Source organism: Condylura cristata, unplaced genomic scaffold (genome assembly GCF_000260355.1).
Source record: "Condylura cristata isolate star-nosed mole 26May11 unplaced genomic scaffold, ConCri1.0 scaffold00018, whole genome shotgun sequence".
NCBI classification, from domain to species: Eukaryota; Metazoa; Chordata; class Mammalia; order Eulipotyphla; family Talpidae; genus Condylura; species Condylura cristata.
Window position 1 is genome coordinate 35,927,378 of NW_004567119.1, and position 10,554 is coordinate 35,937,931.

Sequence of the window (10,554 nt, forward strand, 5' to 3'; positions counted from 1 at the left end):
CTAAATGCTATATACTGTTTTCATTTATCCAATGTTTTGCATGTATCAATTACAGCAAATTTTGGAAGCTGTATGCTTATGGGTCAGAATGATGGCTTCAAACCAGTGCAATTCACTCACACAATACACGGATGGAGTAATGAGTAATTTTTTTAAAGAGATTTTCCTTCTCCAGGCTTGGAATGTAAACCTTCAAGCCTGTTCAAACAAAAACAGACCACTGAAGACAAGAAAATATTGGAGATGTTCTGGTCTGTAGCCATCTAGGGTCTGAAGTGTCCATACTTTGATTCTAAAATCAAATGCCCATCACAGTCACTATGTAGAAAGGTCCCTGACTCACTAGCTCAACACACATTTCTAATTTTTCCACTTCTTGATTTTTCTTTTCTGATTTGCAATCATATTTTATGAAAGCTACCTGACTTAAAGCTAGTAGAAAGACAAAAATTAAGCATAGTGTTTCGAGGATGTGCCCAGGTAAAAATTCCTGCCGTTGCATTTTCAGCTTCACAAGAAAAAGACGTAGGTTTCTTGGGAGCTGTTAAAAGAATAAGAAAAATGTTTAAAAAATAAGAAATGGAAAAAACAGTATTCATGTTATAAGCATACATAATTAATAACCATATTTTGATTAATTATAATTACTTATGAACGATTAATTATAAATTTAAAATGAAATTAGAGGAATCACATCTGGACTTATGGCCTTCCAGAGTGGCACTGTAGAACCTAAGCATGCCACTCCCCTCTCCATCTCCAATATGTTACAATACAGTTATCTTGGGGGTGCTCTATGCTGAAAATCTGTCATTGGTAGCACTCATAAATCTAATGGTCATTTTTTTGAGTGACACTTCATTGCTTCAAGAAACCAGTCTTCAAAAGTTGAGATGAAAATAATAAATACCTAATTGCTTAATTTTATGGCTTATACATCAATATTGAGATGTTCATTTGAATTATACTTTGATGAGTTTTTGACAAATGTATGCATTACAGTATGAAAACCACACGCAAGTTACAGGACATTTCTATCATGCCCCAGAAGCCCTTCTGTTCCTCTTCCCAGCAAACCCAATCCTTCTGCCCACTGTTGACACCTTGTTTACTGTTTTGTTACTACAGAGTAAATTTGTCTTGTCATTCATTTAACATACTCTGAATTATGTTTACCTCTGAATCATAGTCAGTGCTGTAAACCAGTGTTACTTCGATTACAAAATAATGAGAAGTGGGGAAAAATAAATAAAAATAAATTGGGGGGAATAATTTGAATAGATAAAACAATGTGCAAATGTGCCATTAAACAATTTGTCATTAACCCCAACCACAAAGAAATACCACTGGGATGGCTGGAGTAAAAAGGATAGGCAGTAAGGAATGTTGTTGAAGATGTGTGGAAATTAGAAACCTCATTCATTGCTGGCAGGGAAGAAAGATGAAAGTCATTTTGGAAAGTGGAATGGCATGCAAAATATGACATAGCATATGACCCCAAAATTCCAAGCACCAGAAATGAAAACATGTGTTTATATAAAATCTTGTGCAAGCCTGGTCATAACACTTTCACAACAGTGAGCTGGTGAAAATAATTTTAAGTATCACTCAAAGGATGAAGAGACAAACAAAATAAATTATATCTACATTATGGAAAATCAGACAATTTAAAAAACTGATATACTGATACACAAGAAAACATCATGCTGAGTGAAAGCAGCAAGTCACAAAATAAAACATATGATTTCATTTATATAAAATGTCCTGAATTGGCAAACCCAACAAAGTAAGACAGCAGATTGGTGACTGCTATGGTGAGGTAGAGGTAAACAGTCAGAGACATCAACAAATATGGGCTTTCTCTGTGCTGAGATAACAATGTTCTGAAAATTGATTCTTGTAATGGATGTATAACCACCATTGAATTATTAAACATGTTAAATGGGTGAGTCAGACAATAGGTCAATTAACAAAGTTTTCTTTAAGAATAGGGTTTCTCTCTCCAAAGCCACTACAGCACCAGTTTGATCCCCGGCCAGGGAGCTGACCCACATGGCGCGGCAGACCTCTTCTTTCCCGCCCGCTGCTCCCCTCTGCAGTGTACTCTGCTCCCCACTCTGTCTCTGGTGAATCCTCTCAAACACCACACCTATGGCCTGTACCGCAGTTCTGTAAGCACAAATAAATAAGTCTTAAAAAAAAAAAAATAGGGCTTCCTTGCAATGATTCTACAAAAATACCTCTTCTCAGAATGAAACAATATGTAAACTGAGTAAACTGCTATTTTCTAAGATTGAGGGGTTCCTGTATGACTGTGATAAATCTTGCTTGATAATTTTTAAAATACCCTAATTTTACAGTGTTTTGAGGTTCACTGTCCCCACATAAAGAGCCTCCATTACCATCACCTCCTCTCTGAGCTCATACGTTTGTTACTGATGAACCTGCATTGGCAAATCATTTCCACCCACAGCCTATAGTTTACATGGGACTTTACTCTAAGTATTGTACATTCTTTGGGTTGGCTAAATGTGTTTTATGATTCATATTCATCATTATGAGATCATATAGAATATTTTCACTGCCCTAAATTCTTTCCCTCTCCCTCCAAACACTGACGATCTGGGTATTTTTACTCTCAAGCGTGGTTTTGCCTTTTCCAGAAAGTGTTAGAGCTAGGGTGAGACATAAGGAGTCTTTCAAGATTGGCCTTTTTTTTTTTTCACTCAGTGAAATGTATTTAAGGCTCCTTCATGTCTTTTCATAACTTGAAAACTCACTTCTTGGTAGTGCTGATTAGTATTTCCTTCTTGGTTTTACCACAGTTTACTTATTCTAAAGGACATCTTTGTTTTTTCTAAGCAATTGCTTTCCAATTATGAGTAAATTTGCTATAAAGTTTCATGTGTTAGTTGTTGTGTCAATATATGTTCAGTTCCATTAAGTAAGCACCAAATAGTGTGATGGTGAGATTATTTGGAAGGTTACATTTAATTGTGTAGAAACTGTCCAAATGGCTTCCAAAGTGACTGTACCATTTTTCATTCCTGTCAGGAATAAATGAAAAATCCAGTTGATCTACAACCTCACCAGCATCTGTTGTCAATGCTCCAGCTCCTGGCCATTCTAATAGCTGTGTAGCAGTAACTCACGGTAGGTTTTTTATTTTATTTTATTTGAATTTTTCTAGTAACATATGACTTGGAACATCCTTTTTTTATAAGTCTATTTGCCATCTGTATATCTTTGGTGGTTTTATGCATTTTTCATTCTCTGATCTGCCACTGTTTTTATTTTTTAAAGATTTTTATTTATTTATGCATAAAAGAACCTGGGTGGAGGCCAGAGGTGCGGTGGGGTGGGGGGGAGGATGGTGGTGAGAGGATTCACCAGAGACAGAGTGGGGAACAGAACAGCGGATTGACCAAAATACACTGCTGACAGAAGCAGTGTGAGAGACAGGAGAGGTCTGCCACACCATGCCTGTCAGCTCCCTGCCTGGGGCTTGAACTCACACTGATGTGGCTACGGACAGTCTCACTGCACTGCCCCTTAGCCCTTTGTGCCAATGTGAAGGGGCCTGCTACTGTTTTATTAGTTTATGTGCTCACTCTACCCCTACCAATGGCAGGATCTGGAGCACACCCAGAGGGAATGATCCTGCAGGAAGGATGGCAAAATGAAATTGGGAATGAATGCACAAAATGTTTTACTTACCTCACAGCTTGTTTCTGCTACAACCTCATTGCAGCCCATAACTTATAAAGCAAGCAAACAGAAAAGATTTGATGGAAGTTCGGATGCTCTCTTTTTTATTGCTAAATTCCACCTTAAAAAGTCTTACAAATTCATTTTCTGAAGCCCTTTCTCCATATCTATAGCATCATTTTCTGATTTTCAAAAATTCATAAGACTATAATACATATATGTATAAATAAAATACTCACTTCCAATATCTGTTAAAAAGGTATGATTTGTTTTAAAAAGTGGCAGATGATTATAAAGTACTTGTGAAACACAACTATAGTTAGTTTCCGGTTGAAGGTTTCCCAATGAAAATACACTTTCCTCAGATGTTTTAGATGTATTAGCTGAAAGAAATAAGTACCACATATAAGTACATTAATATACCATATTTTACTTTCTTTTTGTATTTTGTATCTATAATTATATAATATCGATAGTTGAAAATGTATGCAAATAGTCAAAATAATAAGTAAAATATCCTGAAAACACCTACAATAGCACATTATTTTGAAGCACTTAATTTTAAACAAAATATTAGGACATGTAAGGGAATTTGAAGTGGTCTCTGACTAAACTGATGGGACGAGGCATTAGTTCATTGTTTTCTGTTCAGAAATCGAGATTGCATCTGAGATAATAGATATTTCAGATTCAACATAGTTTTCTTATCAGCTTGCTATGTGTTCTCACTGCATAAATCATAGCCATGATTTTCTTGTAACATGATTACAAAAATGTCACACACCATCCTCTGTGTGTGTTTATTTGCCAAATATGACCCAGCAGGTTAATTCGGGACAAGTGAAGGAGATTTTATCTCAATAAATTAATTTTAATTAATCTACCTCATTTATTTCCCATCAAAAGTGAACCTAAAATCATAGTTCTAGAAGCAGTTACAGTTCTTTCCCACTTCCCTTTCATCTAAGTGTTCTTGGAGATGTTTATAAGTTTTATTGATGGAGGGCTAACAAGTAAACTTTTGAATCAAATGATCTTATGCTTGCTTTTCCTTCATTATAAAAATATGTGCAATGTAATTTTTTATACACCATCTGTTGATATTCTCTTTAATAATGGCTTGTGAATAACAGCTGTCAAGAGAAGCCTTGTAAATGAATTGATCTTTACCACATTTTAAGGGGGAAAAATCTATCTAATTTGTGAATTTGAGTGCTATAGAAAATACAATGATTTGAGTCCAAACATACTACAAAATAAATGAGACATACAAAAGAGGGACAGAGAAGAGGAGAGGAGAGGAGAAAGGAGGGGAGGGGAGGGTAGAGGAGGGGAAGAGAGAGGAGAGGAGGGGAGGGGAGGGGAGGGGCGGAGAAATGGAAGGAAGAAAGAAAGGTAGAAAAGGTGGGAGAAGAAAAAGATGAAAACAGTAAGTAATATCTAAAACAATTTCCTATGACAAAAATTCTTGAATCAATGCCATATTCTTACCACATTGAAAACTGTAAGTAATATTTTCTTCACAACCATTAATTGAATTCCAAATTAAAAGAACAGAAGTATTTGCTGTTACATCCTTTGTGATATCTTTAAATTCAAATGCTGTCAAGAAGATACAGAAATAGACAATATTAATATTTCATGTGTGCCATAAGCTCAGTAATAGTCACTGAAATTATACACAATTCTATATTCCTTGGTAAGCATTTAGATTACATTTGAAAAAGTGTAATAACTTAAGGTTTATTTCTTCATTATTTAGTTTACTCTTTTTGTCACGTGACACATTTGGCAGCTTTTCGTCACATATTTGGCAGCTTTTCACTTAGAATTTGTTACTTTCTAAAAAATGAAAACGTAGCAAACATTTAGATACAATTATAAATTTTGCACATTTTTAAACACTCAGTTCATTTTTTTATTTGCATCTTTAGTGGTTTTCATTTTCTCCTTCATTATTTACTGAATAATTATTAAAACAAGAACCAGACAAGGGTTCTTGATATTCCCTCTTGAGAATGTGTTTTGAAAATTCATTATCATCTTTTTTTTTAATGAAAACATTTGTTTTTAATGTTCCAAAAACAAAAATAAATTTAAACAGGTAATGAAATAAACATGTAATTTTTTAAGTGTTCCATCCTAGAATTTAGTAAACAGGTCAAGTTTAGATTGATTTCTGGATGCTCTAAGGTCGCTATCTTATAACCATGTTACTCTAGTTCAGCTCATAACTGATTGGAAAAGTCATCTACATTGTCGTCACCCCAGTTATCCTCCTAGACATGTGCATCTTCATCTTCATCTACACCAGCCCAGTCTTCTGCAGGACTCCTCAAATGTGTTGTCCTCCTCTGAGAGACCCAAGTCTACTGGCTGCTGTTTCTCTGACATCTCTGTACCCCAAACCTCCAGGCCCGTGAAAAACTCAGATCCTGCACTCTTCTTCATCACTGCCGCCTCCCATCTTTTGTTTTTAATGGATCGCTTATTTCAACAATATTTAGAGAAAATGAATAGATAATATTTTTTAAAACATCAACTTTTAACCTGTTTAAATATTAACACATCAATGTTATTAAACAAAGTGAGAGATTCAAGCAATTCTCAGTGGAATAAATGAGCTCTAATCTACATGAGCCACTTCAAAAAAAATGAAGGGAGGTAATTAGTCACCAAGGTTATATGAGTTTTTAATTTTCTCAGGTTAGGGAAATCGGTCACCAACTCCTGAAGTGGCTAATTTTCTTTCCTCAGCTTTATTCACTCGATAGACTGAGTCCTATGACTGAAAGGCACCGTATTCAACATTACATTGCTTTTGTGAACACACGTAATGGAAATCAATTCCTACTGACCTGAGGGTGTCCAGTAGATCTTAGATGAAATATTGCATGAAGTAAAATCTACACTGAAATCCTGGCATGCTGTTAGGTTACCGATTATTTGATCGTCACACCTACATGTATCTTTATTAACGGTTACTTTTGCAGTAAAAAATTTACTTTCATTGTTGTAAGTGTAGCTCACAGAGATATTTTCTTCTGAAAGAAGATACAACAGTAAGGATTATCTTTTATTGTTCAGAACAAGTAAATCTCCATATAATGCAATAATATTTGATTTTTATGAAAATACCAAATCATTAAGAAAACATTTGTCAGAACATGAAAATGATAAGAAACACACCAGTTGCCTCCTTATTATTTTTTCTTATTCCCCTTTACATCATTCATTGTCAAGAGCCTCAGCTTGCAAATCTGTATTCTGAGTTGGACTATAATTCTATTACAGCAAAGTTCAGTCTATTTTGATCATCACCATAAAAGCAGACCCTTGTATAGCATCTGTTATTATTAGGGGTAACTTAATTGCTTGTTGTTTCAGTCTACCGATGAATGTTGAATCTAACAAAATTCTTGTTGCTTTATAATTCCCCTTACTGCTAAAATGTTTTTTTTTGAATAAGTAAATCTCCATATAATGCAATAATATTTGATTATCTGTTTCTCCAAATATATGTCAAAAGTTAATTATTTAGAGACCGCAGTCTCATGTTTCCTTTACTTTTGTAAAATAATTGATAACGAACCCTCCTAAGCACCATTCCTTCAGGTCATTTCATACTCTCACCTCAATTAAATGAACTCTATTGACTGATCTTAAAAAAAAAAAGTATCTTTTCAACAAATATTATTGAAGCATTTTAATGCAATCAGATTAGCAAATAATTCTGAATTTTTACCAAATATTATTAAAGCATTTTAATGCAATCAGATTAGCAAATAATTCTGAATTTTTACCAAATATTATTAAAGCATTTTAATGCAATGAGAATTACTCAGCCCTCATAATGTTTAGTACACTTTCTAAAGCACTTGTAAAAATACAAATGATCGACCTGTAGTCAAGTGGAGGTATACAGACATAAATTGTAGAAGGCATGTGAACTCCTAAAAGACATTTCTACACAAAATAAAATGGAAGTAAAGAGAGACCAATTACTTAGATTAGAACAGGAGAAGTTTTTGAGAAGAGGTGACTTTACTTATGTTTGAAAATATGAGCCAAACTTAGTGGTGGGCAAGAGGTGTACTAGATAAAAATAGATGGGGATTGCAAGTTAAAGGAAGAACAGGAGTAAATACTGAGGTAAAGTGAAATGCAATGTGTTTAAAAGGCGGTAAGTAGTTTCATTTTACTCAAATGAAGAGTGTTAGCAGGCCAGAATGCTAGAAGAGCCTAATGATAAGCTCATGGGACCTTATCTTTATACTCAATGTCCAGAAAGCTACTGAAGTAAGGAGATTTGGTGTTAAGTTTCAGAAACTAGGGGAGAGAAGGAGGGAGAGGACTCTGTTCCACAGAGAAGAGAGGAAGAAAATGGGACTGGTCTCCAGCATCTGCTTTGAGACAAACCCTGGCAAGACAGAGAGAGGGCGGAAGAGAGACAGGAAGATTAATTTCTTCCTGATGAGACTTAAAGGGCTTACCTATCTTACATGTTTATCATACACTGAGTCCTTACCTACCCAAAATAAACTTACCATCACTACATTTTACAAATACTTAATTGAAGTTAAATGGCTTCACCAAGTTTGCTAGGTAATAGTTATTAATGCTGATTCTCAAAACTAGCTCTGAATATGACATCAAAGCTTCCTGACCCTGAAGAACACTGGCATTTAAGATTTGGAGCTAATCATTGGTGAAAAATTAGAGTCAGTGAGTTAAGCTTTCTAGTGGTTCCTGGAAGCTTAAAATGCAGGAAATAATTAACATGCTCTTCTAAAATGATATACGCTGCTCCTCGGTGCATGAACTTACCACAGGACTGCACTGGAGTTGTAGCTGTTAAAGGGAAAAAGGACACATATTAAAATTTCATTTTGGAACATTTCTTCTATGACAATTTCAGGAGAAAGTGGTTTATAAAGTTCCAATTTTGTAGTCTATCCAGTTGTAGCTTATCCAGTCTATCCAGTCAATTTGGGTTTTGAAGTTCCTAGTATTGTACTTTGACTACAAAACTTCAAATATTATAAACTAATGAGGCAGTTCTATAAAAACTGTTTGAGACAAACCCTGGCAAGACAGAGAGAGGGCGGAAGAGAGACAGGAAGATTAATTTACTCAAAAAAATATTGTGATAAGAATGACACTAAGACCTTTCAAGTTGAATATTCAAACATGCTAAAGGTCTTTGGTCCCGTGAAATATAACTCTCAGAGAGTTCACTTTACACTTTTGTTTAAGCAAGGAAATAGGACAGGGTAGCTTCATTCTCTAACTTTTGTAAGCTCTTTGCACATATAGTAAATCCTGAATGAGAAACTGCTCTCAACAACACATTGTAGGTATGTGGGGGTGGTATGGTTGCATGAATGGGGGTAAGGTTGTCACCTATGGTTGTGGAAGCGTTTGTAGGGAGAATGCTTGCTGGAGAGGTCTGAGTGGATGATGCAATGGACTTATCTGCAAGGAAATGAACAGAAGAATAAAAGTTAACAAGATGGTCATATTGAAGAGTGAAGGAAAAACTCTTAACAAAAATAATCCTAACTGAATCTGTAGGAGTTTTGGTCTGAACTGCCACATATTTGCTTTAAAATAAGAAAATGACCCAAAGAGTTATACACAAATGGCTTGTTTAGGCAACTAGTGGTTGAAAGAATCTTTATATCAAGCATTGTATAGTTGAGAAGTGACTTCAGATCATTCTTACCAGACTCACAATCTTCCTCAAACTATTTCTTCCCTTTCAATGACAATTCTCATTAATTTTCTAAGAATTCCGGGTTGCTCTTTTGTAATATTCATTGCTTATCAGACATTTTACTTACTCAGTCCTCACAGCAATCTTATGAAATTATATCCATTTTTCAAAAAGGAAAACAGATACAGAGAGTTAGAAGTTTGTGCTACGGTCAATTCAGGATTATAACACTAAAGTAAATTACCTTTTTTCTTTGTCATAAGCTTTCATAATGCAGAAAATAAAATATGCCAGAAAAAAAGGCTTTCTGTAAAGTTTCTTGTGCCTAATATAGTATCAGCATGTGAAAATTTGTAAAACAGGGAACCTGCTAATAACCGAGGTGCCTGAAAGTTTCAAGCGCCTGTTCATTAACCTTAACCTAAAACACCGTGAGATCATCATCAAACCTGAGGAGGTATCTGTGGTGAGGTTGCTGGAGGTGTGTGCGGGTAAGGCAGCAGAGCTGCTGAGTGCGGGATAGGGGGTGGTCAGTGGTATGAAAGTTGAGTCTGAATCCAAAGTGCTGGGTGTAGTCCTTTCTCCTGGGGCACCTGCAATTAGAAAGGTCATCAGCATTGCTGCTCACTCCTGCCAGGCCAGGGCAATGCCAGACACCTCACAAAAGCAAGATTATTGAAGTGAAGGCTGAGCAGCAGTTGAGCACTGTGGTGTCGCTGTATGTGCATTCAGCAATATGCACAAAGTTTAGCAAGGCTTACGGGATAAGTTCAAGTATTGACAACTGGAAACCTACGCAGCTTTGTAATCAGACCACACATTTTAACTCTGAGAGGTAGCTTGGACAGCCTAAGCCTCCTGGCTAACAACTGCCTTTAGAAATGCATCAAGGCCATAGAGTGGGGTGCTGAGACCACACCACAAATGTGGAAGAGGAGCTCTGAGTGTGAAAAGCTGTGCTAGGGTTTGAATAGGAGGAAGTGTAGCTTGCCACATGCTGAGAACATCACACAAGGTGCACCTCCCTGGGGAAGGTTTCTGGGTGCAGCTGCCGACTGGACTGCTAATTTTCTTAAAATAGAGCTGACAAGACTGTTGCTGAGCTCTGTTTCTTTTTTTTTTTTTTTTTT

At 35.8% G+C, this 10,554-nt stretch overlaps 1 protein-coding gene across 1 annotated transcript in view; it reads right to left on the bottom strand.

The window, feature by feature from the left end:
- Window positions 1–10,554, bottom strand: part of PTPRC (protein tyrosine phosphatase, receptor type, C) — a 109,034-nt gene that overhangs the window by 34,954 nt on the left and 63,526 nt on the right. Inside the window, exons 3-6 of the mRNA XM_012726777.1 lie at window positions 8,536–8,559; window positions 6,567–6,752; window positions 5,200–5,310; window positions 422–541 (exon numbers count right to left, since the gene is read on the bottom strand). Of these exons, the coding sequence (XP_012582231.1) occupies window positions 422–541; window positions 5,200–5,310; window positions 6,567–6,752; window positions 8,536–8,559 (441 nt within the window). The remainder of the gene's footprint in view (window positions 1–421; window positions 542–5,199; window positions 5,311–6,566; window positions 6,753–8,535; window positions 8,560–10,554) is intronic.